The sequence below is a fragment of the Serinus canaria genome, chromosome 19, assembly GCF_022539315.1.
Source record: "Serinus canaria isolate serCan28SL12 chromosome 19, serCan2020, whole genome shotgun sequence".
Lineage (NCBI taxonomy): Eukaryota > Metazoa > Chordata > Aves > Passeriformes > Fringillidae > Serinus > Serinus canaria.
This window is the reverse complement of record NC_066332.1, coordinates 5,921,431-5,944,141: the sequence shown is the minus strand read 5'-3', so window position 1 is coordinate 5,944,141 and position 22,711 is coordinate 5,921,431. Positions and strand designations below refer to the sequence as shown.

General features: G+C 54.2%; 3 protein-coding genes across 10 annotated transcripts in view; 2 read left to right on the top strand and 1 right to left on the bottom strand.

Moving 5' to 3' along the window:
- The first annotated feature begins 28 nt into the window (after window positions 1-28).
- On the top strand, window positions 29-10,540 carry STYXL1 (serine/threonine/tyrosine interacting like 1). 2 transcript variants are annotated; one of them, XM_018919326.3, is made up of 9 exons: window positions 29-224; window positions 1,328-1,389; window positions 1,861-2,002; window positions 2,321-2,377; window positions 3,272-3,426; window positions 4,759-4,904; window positions 5,925-6,019; window positions 7,638-7,747; window positions 9,771-10,540. In XM_018919326.3, exons 1-9 carry the CDS (start codon window positions 122-124, stop codon window positions 9,900-9,902), a joined length of 1,002 nt encoding a protein of 333 aa, XP_018774871.2. In that variant the 5' UTR covers window positions 29-121; the 3' UTR covers window positions 9,903-10,540. The 2 variants fall into 2 exon arrangements, with proteins under 2 accessions (XP_018774871.2, XP_009092938.2); XM_009094690.4 differs by having other exon boundaries at window positions 30-224; window positions 3,281-3,426.
- Window positions 10,541-10,814: 274 nt separating this feature from the next.
- TMEM120A (transmembrane protein 120A) lies at window positions 10,815-18,194 on the top strand. Its single transcript, XM_030232919.2, has 12 exons — window positions 10,815-10,973; window positions 12,987-13,105; window positions 13,554-13,670; window positions 14,069-14,128; window positions 14,803-14,898; window positions 15,129-15,218; window positions 15,571-15,636; window positions 15,747-15,808; window positions 16,003-16,095; window positions 16,681-16,745; window positions 17,302-17,370; window positions 17,452-18,194. Exons 1-12 carry the CDS (start codon window positions 10,899-10,901, stop codon window positions 17,563-17,565), a joined length of 1,026 nt encoding a protein of 341 aa, XP_030088779.1. The 5' UTR covers window positions 10,815-10,898; the 3' UTR covers window positions 17,566-18,194.
- Window positions 18,195-18,951: 757 nt separating this feature from the next.
- The window catches only part of LOC103820078 (NADPH--cytochrome P450 reductase), a 30,007-nt gene continuing 26,247 nt past the window's right edge, over window positions 18,952-22,711 (bottom strand). For all 7 annotated transcript variants that reach the window (XM_030232916.2, XM_030232915.2, XM_050981786.1 and 4 more), the window contains 5 exons: window positions 22,500-22,649; window positions 21,472-21,739; window positions 20,444-20,589; window positions 20,172-20,257; window positions 18,952-19,965 (listed from right to left, as the gene is read on the bottom strand). In XM_030232916.2, coding sequence (XP_030088776.2) covers window positions 19,821-19,965; window positions 20,172-20,257; window positions 20,444-20,589; window positions 21,472-21,739; window positions 22,500-22,649 — 795 coding nt within the window. In that variant the 3' untranslated portion in view covers window positions 18,952-19,820. The remainder of the gene's footprint in view (window positions 19,966-20,171; window positions 20,258-20,443; window positions 20,590-21,471; window positions 21,740-22,499; window positions 22,650-22,711) is intronic.

Here is a 22,711-nt window from a genome sequence, read left to right as displayed (position 1 = left end):
GAAGTCTCGCGAGATCCCGCCTGAGGTAACCTTGGAGACCGGCGGGCGTCGCTGCGTGCGGCCGGGCTGGGAGGGGGGAGCGTGGTGTCGCGATAGTCGGCGACAGCCGGGCAGATGGGGGATGGCGGGGGTGATGTTCTGCGAGCCCCGAGACCTCTACAACATCATCAACCAGTACCGGTGGAGATCGCGGCTAACGGAGCCCAACTACCTGTGCCTGCTGGGTGAGGCCGCGGCACGGGCCTGTCCCGGCCTTGCCTTGTCCCTGCCTTCCCCAATCCCTGCCTGCCCCAATCCCTGTCCCTGCCAACCCCCATCCCTCCCCCTGCTTGCCGCTTCCCCAGCCTGTTCCTGTCCCTGCTGCTGCCCCTTCCTCTGCCTCTCCCATCCCAGTCCCTCCTCCTGCCTGTGCGTGCCCCGCCCTGTCCCTACCTGTCTCTGCCCTGTCTGCTGCTCCCCCGCCTCCTTCTTCTGCCCCTGCCTGTCCCACTTCCTGCTCTTGCCCCTGCCCCTGCCTGTTCCTGCCCCTGCCTGCAGCCAGGCACTGTGCTCAGCCCAGGCAGATATCCTCAGCCCAAAGGGCTTGTGAAGAAAAGCACACACATCACTTCTCACCATTTCTAGGGCCTGGCACTTGGGACCTTCCTCCCATCCCATTTCAGGTGCTGTGAGCTGGTGCTGCTTTGGCTTTCCTCGTGCTCAGCTCTCCCTGCTCTCATCAGTCCCATGGATACACAGTCTCCCCTGCTGCTCCCAGAGGTTTTAGAACTGGACTAGATCTCTCAACCATTACAAAAAGATTCCTGATAACCACATCCATACTGCATAGTGCCAATACCCTCAGAAGGGTGCCTGATATTGCAATGTCATTCAGTGTTTTGGTGAGGGAGTCAGCCAGTTTGGGAGTGGGGCTGGGGTCTTTGCAGTGCCCCTCTCCCCAGCTCTGGAGCAGCAGAGGCAGAGCTGCTGGGCAGGTCAGGGCAGAGCCCAAGAATGAGGCTGGCAATGCTGCAGGAGCACACCTGGGTCAGGACTAACACTGCTGGTGTTACACACAAACTCATATCAGCCCTAGAGTTTGTTATACCCACACCAGAAGGCCTCAGTTTCTAAAAAAACAAATCACAGAATCATCAAGGTTGGAAAAGACCTTCAAGTTCATCTAACAGGTGACCCTGCAACACTATAACCACCCCTAAATCATATCCCCAAGTGCCACACGTCCAAACCTCTTTCTCTGAGTGATGCCTGAATTCCTACTGACAAAATACAAAGAGGATTCCACCTTTAGAAGCCAATTGCTCTGTCTTGGTTGGTTTTTTTTCAGACGCCCGTTCTCAGTTTGAATTCGATGACAGCCACATTGTTACAGCCCAAAGGATTGTACTGGTGAGGGGATTGCTGTTTGTGTGAACCACCCCTGGATTTAGCAATTAGCAGGAAGCCCAAACTGGTTTGAAACCCACGGGGATTGTCCCAGCCCCTGCCCTGCTCGGCCGATCCCGCGGCTGCCACTGGGGGGATGTATTCTGTCACAAAGCAAAGGTGGCTCCAGCAGCCCCAAGGATTGGCACGCAGCAGCTGAAAATCAGGGGAAACATTGCACAAGAGCTCACCCAGCTCAGCCTTGCCTCACAAGGCTAGCGCTGGCATCTGCACCGCTGCTGCTGGTGGAGCAATCAGCGGGATTTGCATCATTCCTGACTCCCAGCCGGGGCTGTCAGTGCCGTGTCCACCCACACGTACAAACCCAACCAACCCAAGTTAGAGAGTTGGAGCTTGCAAGATGTCAGGAGTGCTGGTGCCACCCGAGAAGAGTGGAGCCGTGCCCCTGATGGAATTGCTCTGTGATTTTGGTAGAGTCCTGCGGGGGAGTATGTGATCCCCAATCCCGAGGAGCTGGGCTATGTCAGGTTCTGTGTGGTGTATGACCACGACACTGGCTTTTTGGAGTCCACTGACAATCAGGAGGAGGAGGAGGAGGAGGAGGAGGAAGAAACAGGTACGTGTGATCCATGTCATTCCAGTCCTCACTGCTGGATAGAGATTCTTCTCATTCCTCATTTAATTTTATGAGCTCGTTGGAAGAGATGTAAATGTTCCCAGTTTTATGTGAAAAACTGTGCCCTGCCTCTGTTTTTTCACTGTGTTATGTATGTTCTGAGGCTTCAAAAATCCAGGTTTTATTTCAAGGCATTCTGGCAGTCCTGGTTTCCCATCTGTGGATGATCCTCTGAAGCTCCTTGTTGCATATGAGGAATGGATTCTTTTTTTGGCCACATTTCCCTGAGATTTGGCTTGTCCAACAATTGCCTTTCAGGGAGCAGCACTTCTTCAGAGATTGAAATCAGCAGCTCAGATTCCGTGTGTTCCCAGAGTGAGTACTTCCTTCTTTGAGGGTCACAAAAGGCTTTCACTTCATGATATTGAAAAAGATTTACCTTTAATAGGGGTGGTGATTTGATGGGGTTCACCAAGAAATGTGAAGTGCTGGAAATTCCATGGCATTGTTCAGTTTTCCTTGAACCATGGAAGTGTTTGGCTTTCACACATCCTTTGGCAAGGAGTTCTGCTGTGAGCAGAACCACTTCTGTTTGTTTGAGCTTTACAAAGGCTACAGAGTTTTAGCAAGGATTTACATCACTTTTTAAAGAAAAAAATAGTGGAGGTGTAAGGGGAATGAATAAAACAAGCAGGTTCCTAAATGTTCAGTGGTGAGGCAGTAGAGGGAAGGTGTGAAGAATCAGAACTGGGTTTCTATTGTGCTGATCTATTTCTAAAGCAGACATAGCTAGAGGGAAGCAGGATGGATTCCTTGGGAGGAGGAGGAGGAGGAGCCATCTCACATATTCTACTTCACTGAGGGGGGTGTTTAAAACATTTGTGAAGAATTTAATTAAGACACTTCCTTTTTTCCCCTGTTTGCCTAAAGCAGGCGAAAGAAAAGGGCCTCCATAAAACTAAGATTACTAAATTTAAATTAATAAAACTTCCCTATTATGGAAACTTATTACAAGCATTTCCCAAAGAAAAATGGGGAGAGGAAAAGAAATCTGGTTCTAGAAAAGGAACCAGGAGAGGAATAGAAGATCAGGATGAGAGGGGGGGAAAGCAGCACCCCCTGTAACTGACCTGCAGCAACAAGTAAAGAATAAATTGAGCTTTTAACAAAGTTTTCTCCAGAGCTTTAGGTGGAATGAAAAGGGATTTGCTGTGGATGCCAGGGAGGCAGATGGAGACACTGAACCTGCCCAGGCAAACAGCTCTTTAGTCTCTTTAGGTGCTGAGGAAAGAGATGCCCTCTTCCATGCCAAGAACTTGGAGCAGTTCACCCGGCACCCCGTGCTCCTCCTGAAGGGAGGCTACAGGCGTTTTTCAGCCTGTTACCATTTCCTGAAGAGCCACAAGACACTGTGGATGCCCCAGGTGAGATGAGACTAATTTCCAAGTAGATGACATTAATATTCAACTGGTGATGGCTGGTGAATCCAGGTTAGATAGTGTTGCAAACCTGGTGTCACAGTAATTTCAGACAAAGGAATTGAATGTAACTTGAGCTACTATGCTTGCTCTGAATCTCACCACTGATTCTTTTACAGCCACACTTCTTCCTCTTCTATTGCCTGAAAGGAAGTTCATGGAAACAAGCTGGGAATGTTCCCCTGATAACCCCAAAACTGGCCTATGGAGAGTACAGATAACTGAACAAACAGTAGCGAGTGATGGCAGGAAGCAGGCTGCTCTCTCACACGTGGTTATCTGGCATAGTACTCAGCAAATGTTTTCAAACAGAAGTACAATTCCTACCAAGCACTGTGATCCATGTCTTTTCATCAGGAAGGGTCACAAGTGCCTTTTTTCACTAAGCCCAGGAAGAAAACAGCCATCCACTCAAACACTGTGTCCTGATTGCTTGGTTTCACCTATAAACATCAATCTATTTAGTTTATGAGAAACAATTAGCCTTTATTGCACATTTAGGACAGGCAGGGCGGGTTAAGAAGGAGCTGGACAACAGAGCATTTCATTCCAAGGTGTATTGTGTTCCCATTGTTCCCATCTGGTTCCCAGGAAACAGCCCATGACACAGTGCTAACCTGGGGATGCTACAGCACAGGAGAGAAAATTGATTCACTTTGTGCTGCCCTGTGAAGGGGAATTCACTGCTGAGCTTCCTGCTCACACTCAGCTGGACACAGGCACCTCCTTAAATTGAGAATTTAAGCTTTAAATTGTTAGACTTCTCCTCTGTGCTCCTGGAGCAGTATCCAAGGCACATCCCCTCAGGGATGTGAGGCACTGGTGGCTGCCTGTGTGTTTTCCTCCTCAGCCTCCAGGCTGCCACACCGGATGCAGCTGTGGATTTGTGCTGTGCCACTGTAGGGCACCTGCAGCTCTGCAGGTGGCAGATGATTTCATTTAGCCTTGTAAACAGTAACTAGGGAGAACATCAAAGGAATCTGTCTGCTGCAGCCCCTCCAGACAATGGAAAGAATGTATTCCACCTCCTGCTTACTTGGGATTTACTTCAAGTAATGCCACAACAACAGCGAGGCAGTTAAATATTCTCAGTAGAACTAGCAAAGACTTCAAAATACAGCAAATCCAGGTGATTGAATGAATCATTACACTAAAATATGTCATGGGCTGCTGACTAAGTGCCTGTTCAACTCTTCACATGACTTCTCTTTAAGAACTTATTGAGCTAATGGGAGCAAAGACACTCTCTAACCTGAGCCTGTGGTTTCTTTCTGGCAGGAGCTAGACACCTTCCAGCCATACCCTGTAGAAATACTGCCTGCAAAGCTATATATGGGCAATTTCAAGCAGGCCAGCGACAAACAAATTCAGAAAGATCTGAGGATCAAAGCACTGGTCAACGTCTCTGAACAGCCTGTAACACTGTAAGTTAAACAGTTCAAGGCTTACCCTCACCAGTGTCTGTGATGTGAAAAAATGAGGTGACACAGAGTTTATTGGCAGAGGACTCAGTGCCTGTGGCCTTCCAAGGAAACCTCTGCAGGTTTCAGCGCCACTTCATGCTAAGTTTTCTAATTTCTGCTCTAAAGTTAGCACAACAGCAACACGGTCCTGCAGCCCTTGACCATGCCACGGGTGAATTGGGTCAGAGGAGGACTGGGAAGCCCTTGGTATTTCAAGTCTATCACATACCAACACTCTTCAGGAAAAACCTGTATCTCTAAATAGCTTTCAGAGAAAAGTCTTACCAACACATCTGTGTAAAAGCTAAGTCAGCAATATGTCACATTTTTGGTCTTCCTTCCTTACCTGCTCTGTCCAAGAGCAGACAGCCCAGTCTGCAGGCCTTGCTGGAATGCAGTTTCACACAGTGAAAAACCCAGGGGCATTTCTCAAGGTGGTGACCCTAACAAAGTAACAAATCCAGTTACCCACCCCAGGACATGTGCACCAGCAGACATTTCTCATGCCTTTGGCTCCAGAGGAATGTCCCTGCACTGTGGGTAATATTCCTGTGCCCTCTGTATGATGTGCTTCCACATTTTGGAAATTCCCCAAAAATTTTTTGCCTCTCTGGGTCTGTGGAAGTGCCATAGAAAACCACATGAGGGGAACTGGGGGGCCCACAAAACAGGCACCCCACACTCTGTGAAAGCACATCTGCTTTCAGTTCATCTGTTTTCACTTATCTCTCTGTAGGTTATCTATCTGTAGGTTAAGGCATCAATACTGACACCATTAAAATGGAAAATCAGTCATTAAAGTGATTCTGTGTTACAAACATCTCTGTGCCTCACCATAATAAATCCCTTATCATGTTAATGATGGTGATGATTAAAAACTCACAAATGTAGCAGCAAACAAAATGATCACCTTGCCTCCAACAAGCACATCTTGTCAAGGCTGTTCCTCTGCTCCATGAGGTCTGTGTGCTCTTTTTCCAGGTTTGCAGAAGGAGGTAAATCCCTCCATGTATCTGTTCCTGATTCACTCGAAGCAGATCTTTTTTCTTCCTTCCCCACCATTTCTCATTTCATAGGTGAGTGGATCCTGATCTGCAATTCCTGAGTCCTTGCTCACTGTAGGATATTAGATGGGAGTGACAGGAAGCCCAGACAGGAGGGTAAGCACACCCACACCCTGATGGATACCAGAGCTGCCTCTCTAACCAGCCTGATGGACAGAGAGGAGATTTTACAGGGCATCTGACTCTGATATCCCTGCTCACCTTAAAGGATACCTCACTCTGATAACAGGGAGCTTTCCACCCAAATCTTTGCTGCAGGGAATCTACCAGGGCTTCATAGGATTCCCTGTTACTCCTTTGGCTCTCTCCAGCCCAAATCTTCACCCAGCAGAGCTTTATTTGAGGCAGACTGTGACACACATTAGAGAGCTCAGCACGAGGCATTGATAATCTTTGTGATTTGCAGTGCAGACCCACTGTAGGGCACAGGAAGACTTTCAGGCTGGACAGCATGAACCTGCCTTCAGCTGATTACATCAGATAGGACAAGGAAAAACACACTCTGCAGCTCAGTGCCTGCAGCTCAGGCTCCTGCAGCTCCATCCTGGTGCTGTCCAGCCATGTTGTTATCTTTTATTGTGCTTATCAAATAACACCTGGCACAGACCAAGGCCCTGCTGAGCTGTGCTGGACAGAGCCAGAAGCAAAAGACCACCCTGTCCCCACAGAGCTTAACCCAAGTACAATATCAGACATGACAACATTTGAGGATATCATTTTGTAGTCCTAAACTGAATGTCATTATTTGGTGCACCTGAATGTTGACATGCCTCTCATTGTGCCTCATGCTTTTTCCCAGTAGTATTTCAGAAGTTTCCTTCTGACATGACACATGATTTGTGGCTGTTTCCAGACCAGACTATAAGAGCCTATTAGCTGCACTTGTGGAAGTGTTCCACTGTTTACCTGATAGTGGAACTATTTATTTGGCAGTGGAGAGCAGATTACTCAAACCAGAGCACGAGACTAAAGCTCTCCACATACTCCAAGAGGAGTGTGCATGTCCTCATGCCAGGTGTATGTTGGAGTGAGGCCAGTTCTACCCAGATCTTAGGACAGTAGTAGTGCCTCACAATAGAAACGAGTTTTAAAATGCTGGCTTAGTGCTTGGGGAAAAAAAACCAAACATCTTGACAGCACTAAATGAAAAGGTTTTGCTCCATAAATTCTGGAGTTCAGTTGTTAATATTTTAAAAACATCATTCTGTCTAGAGAGGGGGAGAAAGAATTAAAAAGTTATTCATTAAATATGCAACCTTCCAGGCAAAATAGAATTTCAGTACCTTTAGACCTGTCTGGGGAGAGTTTGTGATGCTGACCACAGCTGGTAGGTCATGAAAGACCACTTCTCCTCAGATCCCTGATGTGAGGGTGACACTGATGTGTAATGAAGCATTGACTGGTCATTGTCATTGGTGCTGCTCTTCAAGGCCACGATTTAACTGTGGATTTTTAAGAAAGGCAAATGCTTACAGAAATGGGAGCTGGCAGTGCCCATCTGCTGCTGTCAGGGCTCCTGAGGGCTCCTGTCTCTCAGGCTGCAGCCCCCCTGTCAGCTGTCACCAAATTAGTGCCACGGGGAGCTCCATTTCCCAGCTCACTAATTTGTGACTGGCATTTCTTGGCTCAGATGCTCAGCTGGATGTGGGAGCAGTGCTGGTGTTCTCCAGCCTGGGGATCAGCCGGAGCAGCACGGCCACCATGGCCTATCTGATGCACTCCTGCCGCTTCTCCCTGCAGGTATGTCCCTGTCACAGTGCCACACACGCTGCCTCTGCACTTCCCTTCTCCTTCTGAAACCCCATCTCTGTAGTAATAAGACATTCTCTGTGATTTCATGCATATATCCCACCTGATGATGGAACTGATTATATGATTTGAGATTGCATCTTCTTTAGACCATGAAGGAAGTGGATTAGGAGTGGTTTTGGATCTATGAGTGCTTACTCTAGAACTTGTGATATTTTTGTTTTTCCTACTTAACTAAGGGGCTAGAAAAGCAAAGCTGTGGATACAGAACATGGTATTTATCTCCTGGATTTGAGGGAAAGAGTGGAAGCTGCTGCAGTTAATCCTATCTCTTAATTCCATGGTGTTAGAGAAGTTCAGAACCCAGTGTTTGCAGGGCTCTCATTTACCATTGACTTCAGCCCTGACTCCTTCCAAAATCCTTTTTTATTTCTCCAGAACCAATCCCCTCCCACAGACAGTCCTGTATAGAAATCTGCAATGGGATAACACCTGCCCAGAGGGGATGTGCAGGTCAGGTGGCCAGTACAGGCTGTTCCAAAGCTCTGAATAAGGAAAGAAATTAATGAAGGATGGCTGGGAACAGCCTGGCTGTACAAGAGCCTGGTGGCCTCTCCCCTGGTGCCAGGCCTTTCTCCCTTTGCATACAACACACAGGCAGCATCTCCTGGTGCCTCCTAACAGGGAGCAGGAGAGTTCCCATGGCAACTGACCAGCCTCTCCTTAAAAACCTCACCCTTGTTTGGAAAGTTCAGGAGCTTGAAGGGATTGATCCAAACTTCACTAAAGCTGGGTCTGTATCTGATAAGGTGATTGATTTTGTGCAAACATGTCCAATGTAAGAGGAAAGCTCTTTCCATGGCTGTGTGCCAGTGGGTAATTAGAGGCTGAGGGTGCCAGCAGGGCTCAGACAGGGTTCATCCCCTGCACTAACAGGGATGTGATTGCTCCCAGGCTGATAACAGCCACTCACTCACTAAATCACAGAATGTGCTTCCAATGGCAGTGAAAAAGTCAGAGCCTGAGCCTTGCCATTCCCCTCAGTTGGCATCAACAGGTTGGTCTCAGCATTTTACTAAATGCCAAAAAAATAACGAAAATATTGACAGAGCAGTACTTGCAACAGATTTCTGTGATCCTCCAGCCAATCCAGGCAAAGATCTTTGAAAGCTTCCAAAAAGGCAAAACCAAGGCAGAGTTGGGATGTGCAGCCCCTGATTCTATTAGTGAGCAATATGTGAGTAGATCTATTGAGTCCAGGGGAACCAGAGACACCCACACTGTGAACCCAGAGGAGTAAATATTGGAATATCAGCCTCACAGCCTGCAGAATCAGCAAGATTAGAAAAACAAACCAATGGAGCACTATCTGCTAACCTTTGGTCTCATTTCCCTTAAGCAACCCTCCAAGTGCAGGGGTCAAACTCTTTTACAAGCAGGAAGATGAGCACTGACAGGAAAACCCAGGGATGGAGCTGGAGTAATGCTGGTGGATCTTCCCTGTGTGTGTCAGAGTTTCTAGGTGATTACTTAGAGCTAACAAATAATTAAGATTACTGTAATTATTACAGTGGGATAACTGCGAGGTCATAACTGCTCTGCCACATCAGGTCACACCAATCCAAAAACATGATAACCTTCATTGCTTTATAACCTTTATGGCTGATACTTCACTGCTTTGCTCATCATCTGTGGAAGGAACAGCATTTTAGGGTGGAAAATCCAGGACTGCATTGCTCCAGTAGAGGAGAATAACACTCAGTAGTGAAAACAGCCTGAGCTGTCCTCATATCCGGGAGAGCAGAGCATGAAGGGGACAGGTTTCTCTCAGGGTCACATCTGGATCCAGCCTGTCCCCACTTTGGTACTAAACTCCTCTCTGCAGGTTCCTGCTGTCCAGCACAGGCAGCAAATACAAAGCTGTGTTGACTGAAGTGTAGCTGCTTTGTGAAAATGCCCAAGATTCACTTTCTGTTCAATTCCTAACACTTCTCCACTTTCTTTCTGTTTGCAGAGAGCTTGGAAATACCTTCTGAAATGCAAAATGAACATGAGACCACACCGGGGCTTTGTGGAACAGCTCTCAGCCTGGGAGACCCAAATCTATGGGTACCCAGTCACAGACGTGTCTGAACCAAATTACTGACAGAGAACATCCCGTGGGCAAAGCCACTTCCCTTCCCCTCTCTGGGGAGAAAGTTAATTGAAAGCTGTGTGAAAAAAAGACCCAAATGTAATGGAAAAGCTTTCCTCTAGCTCCATGTCATTTTGGGTCAAAATCTGGAGCTTCCTGGGGAACTCACCTGTGCTGGAGGAGGTTTGGGGAATGCAAGTCCTGCAGGATGTGGCCCATTAGACACAGCTCGACTCTTTTGTAAGCAAAGGGGATTATAACCACAGCTGTGGGGCAGTCAGTAGGGTTATCCCTGTAAGGATTTGTTACTCAGGGTCTGGAATAGTAAATTTAGAGTCAGACAGTGCCCACCTCCAGTTCAGAGAGGTGACCACAGAATTTCCCTGTTTCAGAAGTCCCTGTGCCCTGCGAGTGCCTTCTCAGCCACCACGGTCTCTCACAGCCTCGCTGGCTGGGTTGTTGACAAGTCCACTCTTCCCATCTGCTGCCTTCTAATCCTACAACCCAACCTCTGGGCAGAGGTGGTGATTTTAAAGCCCCAGTGCTGCCACATGAAACCTCAACCAGTACCTAAATCAGTACCGTCCCTTCTCTTTCAGCACTCCGAATTCTGTACTTTGAATCACAAAATAAAACAACAGAAAACCCTCCTTGCCTTTGCAGCACTCTGTGTTTGGGATTTAGCGGTGGGTGTGCGTTTCTCATTCTGGCACGCGCGCCCAGGGCCGGGAGCGCACCCCGAGAGCTGCCCGAGCTGGGAGCGAGCCCGGCGCACCTCACACGGCCCGTGCTCCAGCCGAGGGCTGCGATTCGAGGGAATTTCTCGTTTTCCAGGCTCCGATTTAGAGGGAATTTCTCGCTTTCCAGTCTCCGCTCTAGAGGGAAACACGGAATAAAGGAGGCCCCGCCCTCGGCCCCGCCCCGGGGCGTGCCCGGAAGGGGGCGGGGCCAGCGCCGCCCGTCGCCGCGGGCCGGGCCGGGCCGGTCACCGCCGCCGCCATCGCCGCCATGGCCTGGGGCGCCTCGCTCGCCGAGTGCCTGCGCGAGTGGGAGGAGCTGCAGGACGGCTACCAGCGCATCCAGGTACCACCGGCCCCGGGACACCCCGGGCACGGGCCGGGGGAGCGCTCCGGCCGAGCGCGGCACGCCGCGGTTACCGGCACCGGGGGTGGGGGATCGCTCGCGGGTGCCCCGCAGCATCCCCAGCGGGCACGGCGGGAGCCGGACTGCCCCCGCTGCAGTCCGGGTGCTTTCCCCCCGTGCCCCAGCCCTCGGGTACGAGCTGTGTGCCTTGGGGCAAAGCGTTTCGGAGCAGGGCAGGGGTGCCGGGCTGTGCCAGGCTGTGCCAGGCTGTGCCGGGGCGCGGGGCTCCGGAGGAGCGGGGTTCTCGGGTCTGATGCCCCAGCCCGCTGCGGACGTGGCGTGGAGACCTCAGATCTCCCGGTTTTGCTGCGGGGAGCGGGGAGCGGCGGTGCCTGGCATGGCACGGCCGGACGAGGTGCGCAGATGCTGTTTCAGTCCTTATCGCTGCTCTCAGCCCGGCTCGGGGCAGCCCGGAGACAGCCAGCCCCGCGGGGACACAGGCCAGCAGAGCCGAGCGCTCCCGGAACGCTCCAGGCACGCTTCAGCCCGGCGCCGTGTCCCCACTACCGTCCCCTGTCACCGCCGGGCTGGCCGGGGGCTCCGTGCCAGGAAGGTGACCGGTGTCAGAGGTGCTTCCACCTGCTTTGTGTAATCCCCAGGGCGCTGCCTGCCGGAGAAGGAGTGGGCAGGGTTCAGCTCACACAGGGTCACCCAAGGGAAAGGTTGGCCAACCATCTCCTGCTGCTGCTCAGGTCACTCGGCTGCAGCTGCGCCCGTTCCTTTTCCCCCTCCTTCCCCCCCGAGAGCAGGGTGAAGCGGATGTTGTTGCGGGCACGTCGCTGCTGTACCCAGATCTGGGGCAAGGGAGGCTTTGAGAAACCTCCTCTTGCTCCATAGGGGTTGCGTGGATGTCCCGGGTCGCCCACTCCGAGCCCTGAGTGCAGCCACTCAGCGCCGGCCCTTCCCTTCGGACACCTCCTCCCGGGTCACTCCTCACCCAGGCCGTCTCCGATGCTGGCACAGCTAAAGGACTTGTCACAAAAGCCACTTGCTCACAGTTAACTCCAGAGCCAGGAGGAGGTGACTCTAGATGGCAGCAGGAAAGCTTGATGGTCAAGCAGGGAATGTCCTCGGATAAATCAGGGACATAAATCACTGCTGTGGAACCGGGACTATCTGGGATCCGTTCCCTCCTTGCTGCTGCTTGTCACCAGAGGGAGAAGGGTTCTCTCCTCTACTCTTGGTTTCACCTTTCTCCTTTGGGAACAACTTTTAAAGTCTGGTGATCAAGTGGTTAATAAGAGCCACAGCAGTTAGAATTTGTTTGTGCCAAGGTCTAGTCCAAGGGTTGGTGTGAGCAGCATGTCATTCCCTGCTGGAGGTGGCACTCAGGCTGCTGTGGCTGAGGTGAGGCTGTTTTCCTGCTGACCTGGACAAGCAGCAGCAGCATTGATCCAGCAGCTCTCCCCTTTCCCTACTAAAAATAGTGGAGAAATGCAGCCAGCCTTGTCCAGGTGTGGTTGGGTTACAGGGCACTTGGCTGCAGCCCTGCTGGGAGCCTTCCTCTTTGTCCAGCTCATGGACAGGCTCCTTCCAGCCTCCCAGGAGTGCACAGGTGGAGCCCCAAAGCCACGAGCTGGGAGAGCTGGAGGCACAAGAAACTGCTCATCCTGTCCCAGCACTCAAAGCCACTGTGGTCCCACAGTTGTACCCTGGCCCACCCAGCGTTTATTCCCAAGTCTTTCCTATCTGCTGTGTGCAGTCATTGGTGTCCTGAGCACGGGAACATCCTGTGGATATCCTGCTTGGGGCTGGGGCTGGGCATCCCCATGGAAGCAGGGCTGGCTGCAGGCTGTCCCCAAACACACCTGGCCTTCTGCAGCCACCCCTCCTCTCACCCAGCAGCAGCACAGGTGAAATTAAGGACTTTTTTTAACAAAAGCATCATAGGGGGCCCAAGGACAGGGGTGTCTGGGCAGGCAGCTCTAACATGTGCTGGTCTCTCCTTCCCAGGACAACCACAGGCTGTACAAGCAGAAACTCGAGGAGCTGACCAAGCTGCAGGATGGGATCTCCAGCTCCATTGCCCGGCAGAAGAAGCGGCTGAAGGAGCTGTCCCTCTCCCTCAAAAAGTGAGTCAGTGCTCTGTGACAGCACAGGAGGGGAGAGCAGCAAGGATGGGGCTTCTGAGCTTCCCTCAATGCCTCAAATCCAAACCTCTCTGCAGCCAGGGGCTGTGGAGAGGCTGTTCTTCCCCAGCCCCCCTTTCCTGTGCCCTGTTTGCAGTTCAGAGCTTGCAAGGGTTTTGGAGGTACCATGAACTGCTCCCCTCCTGCACAAAGCTCTCCCCATCCTTGCTAAGGGTCAGACCCCCCTGGCTTCACCTTGCTCCCTTCTCTTGAGCAACATCACAGCTTGACAGAGGAGCTTGCCCTGCAGATGGAGTTGTGGACTTGCCTCCCATGCACCTTCCCTGTCCTTGGGGTGTCCTTGCCCCAGTCAGTCACTTGTGGAGTGCCAGCACGTGCTGGTCACGTTCCAGAGGCTCTCCTGGTGCCAGTGCCTGTGTTTGCTCCCCAGATGCAAAGCCCAGGCGACTCCCGAGCAGGAAGCATCCATCCAAGAGACCCAGAGCCTGATCAAAGAGAGGCAGAACGTGTTCTTTGAGATGGAGGCCTATCTGCCAAAGAAGAACGGGTGAGAAGGCACCTCAGCTCTGGGTGGGCCACCAGGGCCACCCTCCACATCCCTGTGGCTCTAAGGCACAGATCCCAGAGCTGTCACCCTACACCCAGCGGTGTCACAGCTGTGCTGCTCCACTTGGGCTTCCCAAGGACACCTGGGCAGGAGCCAGCAGTGCTGTCCCTCACTCCTCTGTCTGCCCATGGCCATCACCCACCCTTGTGCCCGAGGAGAAGCCCTGGTGAACACCCCAGTGCCTGTGGGAGGTGGGGTGTGTGCTCCCCCTGCCCGTGGGAGGGGATTCCAGAGGGTTTGTGGTAGCACCTGAGGGCTCATCCCTGGCCCCACTGGTGGCACAAGAGGGGACAGCTCCACAGGCAGGTCCTTGTCCTTATGCTCTGCTCTCTCCCCAGGTTGTACCTGAGTCTGGTGCTCGGCAATGTGAACGTAACACTGCTCAGCAAACAGGCCAAGTAAGGCCCCTCCTCGCTGCTCCTCTGATTTTCCTGGCTTGGGATCCCCTTGGCACCAGGAACAACAGCTCCTCCCAGACAGACATGGGGCTGGCTTGACTCACCTGGTGTAGATTCCCTTCCTGAGCTGTTTTCTGCATCACTTCCCAAGAATCAGCCAAATCCTTGGCTCCCCCTCACATTCCTATTGCTGGGCTGGGTTGGACCATTAGCTCTGACAAGTTAATGGGATCCTCCACCAAAGCCATGTCCGTGTTTCCACTGTATTAGGAACTTCCAGGAAAGACAGACAGTGGATAGTCCCCTCCTCTTCCCTTGGGGAAACACCAGAAGTTGGTTTTGGCCCCTTGGGGCCTTTCCCTTGCCAGAGATGCCCAGCCAGGAGCCACTCCCCTCTCCCTCTGTTCCAATCCTCCCCTTGGAGATGAGTGCACATCCCAGTTTGCCCATCTTCCCCACCAGAGCCACCCCCAGGCTGGGGTGGTTTGGGGAGCTCAGACGTGTCCCAGCTGTGAGGGAGCAGCTTGATGTGCTCTGCTCTCAGACTTACCCCCAAGGCAAGGTTCTTCCTGAGTGTCTCCCAGAAACATCGCTTTGCCCTGCCAGATGGGATGGGAGGACACAGATTTCCAGCAGCCCCCTTGCTCCAAGCCTGCCCTTGTGCTTCCCTGCAGGTTTGCATATAAAGATGAGTACGAGAAGTTCAAGCTCTACCTCACCATCATCCTACTCATTGTCTCCTTCTCCTGTCGGTTCCTCCTCAACTCCAGGTGAGTCTGGCTTGGTGCTGGGCAGAGATCTCCTCCCTGCTCTTCTCTCCCATCCTGGAATATCCAGAGCTGAACGGGAGATCCTGCTGGAGGTGGCGTGGCCTTTGTGGCTGCGTGGCCATGGTGGGCAGTGGGGAGCAGGTCCCTTCCTTTGGGGTGGGCGTCCCACGGGCTGTCACCGTGCCTGTGCCCCCAGCATGTGCCTTGACACCCTGCTCTGTGTCACCCAGGGTGACAGACGCTGTCTTCAACTTCCTCCTGGTGTGGTACTACTGCACCCTCACCATCCGCGAGAGCATCCTGATCAACAACGGCTCCAAGTGAGTGCCCTGGGCCCGGGGAGGGGCTGGGCTTTCCCTGCAGGCCTGGGGGAGCTGGGCCTGTCACAGGGGAGCAGCTCCCTCCCACTCAGGGTGTGTGGCAAACCCTGCTGGGAGCCGCAGGAGGGGGCAGGAGGAACCTCCCGTTCCTGCGGGGGCGGCGCGGGCAGGTGGAGCTGGAAGGGCCCTGGTGCTGCCCAGCCCCGAGGCCCTGGGTCCTGCTCTGAGGCATTTCCCAACCAGCCCTGGGAGCTTGGGGTGGCTGGGGCTGGGCTGCTCCACTCTCCAGGCTGCCTTTGGCTCTGGATTCACGCTCCAGATGTGACGGTGCTTCTCTGTGTCTGCCCTCCAGGATCAAAGGCTGGTGGGTTTTCCATCACTACATCTCCACCTTCCTCTCAGGTGTCATGCTGACGTGGTAAGTCTGTGTCCCTTGTCCCATGGAGGGGCTGCCTGGGCTGTGGGACAGGCAGGGCTGGCTGTCCCCTCACAGCCCCACGTCCCCCAGCCAGCACTGTCTCTCCATAGGCCAGATGGGCTCATGTACCAGATGTTCAGGAACCAGTTTCTCTCCTTCTCCATGTACCAGAGTAAGTGCTGCCACATGTGCTGGGACAGGGACTGACCCCCAGGTGCTGGGAGTGCCTGCAGAGCTCTGCAGCATATGGAGACCTGGCTGCATCTGCTCAGCTCACCTGGCAGTTCCCTTGGCCTCCTGGGATGATGCTGAGGCTGGAAGGTGATCCCTGGGCAGCTCCTGACAGCAGCCATGCTCTCCTTGCAGGCTTTGTGCAGTTCCTGCAGTATTACTACCAGAGTGGGTGCTTGTACCGGCTGCGAGCGCTGGGAGAGAGGCACAACATGGACCTGACTGTGGGTGAGTGGGATGGCCCCTTGCTGCTGCTTAGCTCACTGGGAGCTGTGGGTTCTACTGAAGGGAATGGTGACACTTGGATTTGAGGTCACTTTCATCAGTGGCAGGAATAGTAAAGGCTACAAGTCAAACCAAGGCATCCCAGAGATGCTGTCCCATCTCCTGTGGAGCAGCACCACCCCATAGGATGCTTGTCCCCCTCCTCCTGCTCTGCTGGGACCACCAGCCCATAGCTGGCACCCTCAGGATGTGAAGTGGCAGTGGATGTGGCTCTGGGCATCCCAGGTTTCCCCAGGGAGATCCTTCAGACATGACATATCCCTCCAAACCACAGGCACTGTGGGCTGTCACCTTCCCAGCCCCTGTGACACCTGAGGGCTCCATTGGAGCCCAGAGTCCTGTGTTGGACTGGGGGTCCCTGCCACTGTCCCCCCTGCCAGTGCCCACAGTGAGGCTGGAATGGCAGGACCTCCTCAGCCAGGCATGTGGGCACTGAGCCTCCCTGTCCTCCACATTTGGAGGAGCTGGGCTCCAGCCCCTGTCCACCAGCCCATCCCAGCTCCTCACAGAAACTTTCATCCTTTGCAGAGGGCTTCCAGTCCTGGATGTGGAGAGGCCTCACGTTCCTGCTTCCCTTCCTCTTCTTTGGGCAGGTGAGGCTGCCCCAGCCCTTGCAAGATGCTGGAGCCTGGGGTGGGAGTGGGATGTGCCACATTCCCAGCTGTGCTCAGTGGCCTGGACAGGGCACAGACCCCACAGGCTGCCACAGCAGGGAAATCCTTCCAACAAATGCTGAACCTCTCCCTCCAAAGCACCCACCACAACTGGGGAGGTGAGGTGGGAGGAGCTGGGGTGGTTCTGCTGGGTGCTGCAGTGAGAACCTTCCAAAGCCCTTCTGAGCTCCACCTTTGAGCTGCTGCTGCTGAAAGGATCGAGCCCTTCCTTGGTCAGCTTGTGGAGGCTGATGGCCAAAGGCTGCTCTGAAGCTTCCTGAGGCCCTTGGGCTCCAGCTGGCCTGAAACAGGGGGGATGTCCCAGCTGGGGTCCTCTGGGAACAAGCCCTGTGTCCCTGAGCCTGGATGGGGTTTCACTGCCCCCACTCGAGGTCGGTGTGGGGTTTATACCCAGAGGGAGCAGCTGGAGAGGCACCAGCCTGGGGCTGAGCTCTGAAAGCAGCAGCAGCTGCCCTGAATCTCCTCTCCCCTGCAGTTCTGGCAGCTCTACAATGCCATCACCCTGTTCCGCATGCTCCAGCACCCCGAGTGCAAGGAGTGGCAGGTAAGGAGGCTCCTGGGAGGGCCCTGGCAGGGGGATGCCCAGGCAGGTCCCTCCTGCTGACCCCAGCCTCTCCCCCCACAGGTGCTCATGTGTGGCCTCCCCTTCTCCATCCTCTTCCTGGGCAACTTCTTCACCACCCTCCGTGTCGTCCACCAGAAGATCCAGAACAAGAACCAGGACACAAAGGAGAATTGAACTGGGGCCCTGTGGGGGCCTGGACTGTTTCTCCCCACTGGCTCCATCCCCTGTCCCCATCTCCTCAATTCCGTCCGGACTCTGGGGTCTCATCCCATTCCTTGGAGGCCTGGGTGTGGGACAGAGCTTGGGGCCTGCTCCTGGACAGGAGCATGGGGCTGGATCCGTGCTGGAGTCACTGAACTGCAGCCAGGAGCACCCTGTACCTCCTGTCCTGGCTGCCTGCCCCATCCAGCCAGCTTGGGACAGCCACTCCCCTCCCAGTGGCACTGGGAGTTCTCTGGATGCTGCTGCTCCCCATTGGGACAGGGCAGTGTCCAGGGACTGCCTCCCACAGCTCCTGGGGTGCTGGAGGCTCCCCCTTTTCCCCCCAGCCCTGTGTGCTGAGGGTAGAGGCCCTCCAAGGGCAGCTGGGGCTGTGCACAGCCCTGATTCCAGGGCTGCCCCAGCTCCTCCCTCACCTTCAATCCACAGGGAAGGGGTGGCAGGGGCATGGGAGGGGTGGGAGCAGCAGGAGCTGGGGCTGTGCAAGGAGCAGCCTGGGCTGGCAGCTCCTGAGGCTGCAGATGTGAAAATAAAGGGAAGGAGCTGCCCTGGGTCACCAGGACAGTCTGGGAACAGCTCCCACACTCTGCTCTGTGGCTTTGGTTCATCAGGAAGGGGGTCCTGACAAAACTTCCCTGAAAAGAGGGTGGAGGAGGGGGGCAATAGGACAATTGTGACAATAGGACAAGAGGAAACAGCCTCAGGTTTCACCAGGGGAGGTTTAGATCACATATTAAGGAAAATGTCTTCACAAAAAAGGGTTGTCCAGCCCTGACCGAGGCTGCCCAGAGCAGTTGTGGAGTCACCATCCCTGCAGGGATCTAAAAGCCATGTAGATGTGGCAGTTGGGGACATGGCTGAGTGGTGGGTTGGGTAGTGCTGGGTTAAGGGTTGGACTCAATGACATGGAGGGGCTTTCCAGCCTAAATGAGCCCATGATTTTATGAAAAGTCATCTCCCTGTGCCCTTCCACCACCCTGAGTTGCAGGGGGTGCTCCTTCCCCAGTCTGCAAAGGCTGTGGCCACCCAAGCAGCCCAGCAGAACCCCAGTGTCCCTGGAGGTGGGGAAGAGACACCTTGTACCAGCTGTACCAGCACTGGGAGCTCTGGAAGAACCAAAGAGCAGGTTGGGCACAGCTGCACCCCAGTCCAGAGCCCCCCACTGCCATCCTCCCTCCCCTCACAGCCCAGCACTCAGGGTAGGGGCTGCCCCCAGCTCAGCCTAAACCCAGAGCTGCCACCACATCCCCAGATTTCCTCCTGGTTAGCCATTGCTCCTCCTGCCTCCTTCTTCCCTCTGGCTGAGCAGAGAGATGCAGGAAGCAAACTCCAGACACAGGATTTTTATTCCAAGGGTAAATGTATTTAAATAATTTACAATCATTGGACAGCCTGGAAGTCTGGGGTTTCTGTTGTTGTTTTTTGGTTTTGTTTTTTTTTTTTTTTTTCTCTTTTCCATGCTAAAATCACAAAGATGTTCAAAATAAAAACCGTATTTAAAAAATGACCGTACATGGTGTGAGGGAGGGGCTGGGCTCAGGGGAGCAGGCAGGGCCCCCACGGGCTGAGACCCCACCTCCAAACTGGCTGTATTCCACAGGGAGAGGAGCTTTCCCCTGCTGCTGGAGCCAGGGCAGGCAGCAGGAATGGAGCAGGATATGCTGCTGGGGCCATGGGACAGCTCTGTGCCCAGAGCCAGTGCCAGCCCCACATGTCAGAGCTGGGCAGACAGGGGTGGCAGGAGGGAGGCAAAGCTGCAATCCCAGCACCAGCACAGCCCCTCCAGCCCCTGCTGTCCCTGCAGGCCAGGCTGGTCTCCAGCCCCGGGGATAAGGCAACACCTCGTGTCCAGGGAAGCACTCCCTGGCAGTGTCTGTCCTTCGTGGCTATGTCCCTGATGTCCCTGGCCTCAAGGCCAACGCTGGTGCCACGGGCTGCACCCAGAGGTGCCGGTGACACCGGTGACACCACAGCTCCTGGACAGCAGCCTGAGCTACCCCCCTGCCCCTCTCAACCCTTTCCACCCCCTGGGTGCCCAGCCTGCCCCAAGGGAAGGCCGAGGCCCAGGGAGGGTTGGGAGTGACACTGGGGTAGCTGTGGGTTGGGGACCACACCGTCACCCACAGCAGCAGTGGGCGAGCAGGCACTTGCCAGCTCCCCTGGCCCACGCCTGGGGACCTGTTCTCTCCCCGGCCCCGCCAGCCCCGCTCTTAGCTCCACACATCCAGGGAGTAGCGGCCCTTTGTCATCAGTTTCTTTACATAGTCCACGGCCTGGGGCTGGCTCATGTTCCCAAACTCGGACACGATCTCGTAGAAGGTGTTCTGCACATCCCGGGCCATGTTCCGGGCATCGCTGCAAACACGGAGTGAGTGAGACACCAGAGCACAGCCACAGAGCCACCTCCAACTCTGGAGGGGGTGCTCACCCCAGCCCCCTGCCCTCCTCTGAACCAGGACAGCATGACCCTCCCAGGGCTTGTAATGCACAGCTGGGGAAACTGAGTCACGCTCCTCTTCCTGAGAACTGCCCCCAAATCCCCATCCTGTGCCCAGACCTACCCACACACGTAGATGTGAGCCATCCCGTCGTTAACCAGCTTCCAGACATTCTCCTTGTTCTTCTTCAGTAAGTGCTGGACATAAACCTGGCAGGAAACAAGGTGGGAGTGAGGGGAGAGGAGCAGAGCCCCTGCACCACAGACCTTTGAGAGGGATGGAAGGCAAGGCTGTGCTCATGGCTCTGGGAGGCAGGGCAAGTGCTGGGTGCTCCTGCCTGCCATGGGAGTGATGGTGGGCAGCAGGAACAAGTGGCAGGAGGAACAGTGTGGTACCTTCTCAGCCTGGTCCCTGGAGAAGGCCACATTGAGCTGGGTGAGCACTCCCTCCTTCTGGAAGCGGGCCAGCTCCTCCCGGTACAGGTAGTCCTCGCGCTCGTGGCGGCAGCCATAGTAAAGCACTGTCTCACCCACCTCCTTGCCTGCAGGGTGGGTCACACAGCCCTCATCAGCTGGGCCCTGCCAGCCCCCAGCCCTGCCCCTTCCCAACCTCCCCTTGCCCTGACTCCCCCAGCAGCCCCCAGCCCTGTGCTCTCCCCCACCCTGGGCTCGCAGAGCTGCATGATGGTTTCTGATTACAAGGAGAAGCTCAGGACTGATTCTCCGTAGTGGGCACAGGCTTTAGAATCAAGTCTGAGTGATCTGACTGGGGTTACTTGGAGGTGGGGTGGTGGCATGTGGTATTCACAAGCCCTCTGAACAGAGAGAAGCTGTGAGACAAGCAGAGAAGAAGGAAAACACAATTCTTATCTTGCTTGCTGTGCCTGTGTTGTGCTAAAGCAGAATGCAATATGGAGATTGCTTACCAAAGTGATGGTGTTTTGTTCCCTTGGCCTATCAGGGCCAAGAAGTGTGTGTGTGTCAGACTGTCATGGGACAGTCAGGAGAGAATCAGAGATGAGTGCAGTTCTCTGCAGTTGTCAGCAAGAGTGAGTGCATGGCAGATTAAGTTTAGATGAAATGTACATAGTACAGTATAATAAAGTAATTCATTAGCCTTCTGATGATGGAGTCAGATACATCATTCTCTCCCCTCTTTGTTGGAGTCGCCTTTGATTTACAATAGTGGCAGAGATCAGACAAATGCTCCAGGTCTGTCCACCCCCAAACATCCTCAGTGGCCAAGAGCAGGACAGAACACCCTTGTGTGGACAAAACCACTCAGCCCTGTTCACCCTGCCCCAGCACTCTGCTTTTGGCTGGACCCACTAGCCACAAGAGCAGCAAAGCTGCATGCCGGAGGCACCAAACTGCTGCCACAGAGCCCTGCAGCAGCTCCAGCCCTTGGGCACTGACTCACTCACCCTGCTGCTTGAGCCAGGCCCGCTCCTGAATGAAGCCGAGGAAGGGCGCGATGCCGGTGCCCGGCCCGATCATGATCACGGGCGTGCTGGGCTTGAAGGGCAGCCGGAACTGCGACTTGCGCACGTACATGGGCACCAGGGAGCTGCTCCCCTGCTGCCCAGGCACCTTGCTCCTGAGCCAGCTGGTGGCCACCCCTTTGTTCAGGCGACCCGTCTTGGTCTCGTACTCCACCGTCACGGCACAGATGTGGATGGAGTTGGGATGGACCTGTGTAAGGGGTAGAATGTAAGGAAATAAAGGTAGTGTAGAAAGTAATCTTACCCCCAGGAACTGCAGCTGGGTCAATTATCAAAGATCAGGAGCAGGCCTGACTTGAACAGGCCATAGCTGTGACCAGTGAGAAGAAGAGTGCTATAAGAGTGGGGTGGGTGGGTGAGAGGGGAGCTGGAGTCAGCTGGCTGCTTTGTGGAGAAGAAAGAGTCAGTGCTCTGAACATGAGAAACACCAAGGAGGTGTGAAACTCTTGCAATAGGAGACAACAGTCTGGAACCCCTGCAATAAGATGACAACAGACCTGCAGGGAAGAGATGCTGGAACCAGGAGAGAAGGAGCGCAGGAACCCACACTGTGCTCAGGAACGGGGACAAGTTCACCATTGTGTTAACACTGGCACAGCTATTCCTTCCTGTGTGCTCCTCATGGGGATTCTGTCTTGTCCTCAACTCACCATGGGACCACTGAGCTTCCCTGGAGGCTGCTAAGAGGGACTTTTGACCAGCCCCTAAAATGCCACCTTGCTAGGCAAAGGGGCAAGGAGGAGCAGGGCTCCAGAGAGTGTACCAGGGCACAGCTGGCTGCAGCATAGGACTCTGCATAGACCCTGTGGGAAGCTGGGATAACTCCACGCATGGAGATCACTAAATCTGCCCCTCTCATAGCAAATGTCACCAGGAGGAACTCCCAGCTGAGGGAGCTGCAGCTGAAGAGGTCCCTCCACAGCCCCATTCCCTGCTGGAAGCACACCCACCTTGGAGGAGGAGGCGATGGAGTAGTAGCGGGCCTGCAGGCGGGGCAGGAGCTCGCACAGGTGGTCGATGGGGGGGCGCAGGGAGGGCATGTCCTGCAGGATGGCCAGGATGTTCCTGCGGGCCTCCACCACCCAGCTGAGGTACAGCTCCTGCAGGTGAGGAGAGCACAGACATCACAACCTCCCCACAGGGCTGGCAAACACCTCCTCTG

Bases quoted from the DNA above. Each gene is read 5' to 3' on its own strand.
- STYXL1 (XM_018919326.3), top strand. From the start codon at position 122: ATGGCGGGGGTGATGTTCTGCGAGCCCCGAGACCTCTACAACATCATC. The intron at 225-1,327 runs GTGAGGCCGCGG...GTTTTTTTTCAG, and splicing joins CAACTACCTGTGCCTGCTGG to ACGCCCGTTCTCAGTTTGAA. The intron at 7,748-9,770 runs GTATGTCCCTGT...TTCTGTTTGCAG, and splicing joins CCTGCCGCTTCTCCCTGCAG to AGAGCTTGGAAATACCTTCT.
- TMEM120A (XM_030232919.2), top strand. From the start codon at position 10,899: ATGGCCTGGGGCGCCTCGCTCGCCGAGTGCCTGCGCGAGTGGGAGGAG. The intron at 15,809-16,002 runs GTAAGTGCTGCC...CTCTCCTTGCAG, and splicing joins CTCCTTCTCCATGTACCAGA to GCTTTGTGCAGTTCCTGCAG. The intron at 17,371-17,451 runs GTAAGGAGGCTC...CTCCCCCCACAG, and splicing joins CCGAGTGCAAGGAGTGGCAG to GTGCTCATGTGTGGCCTCCC.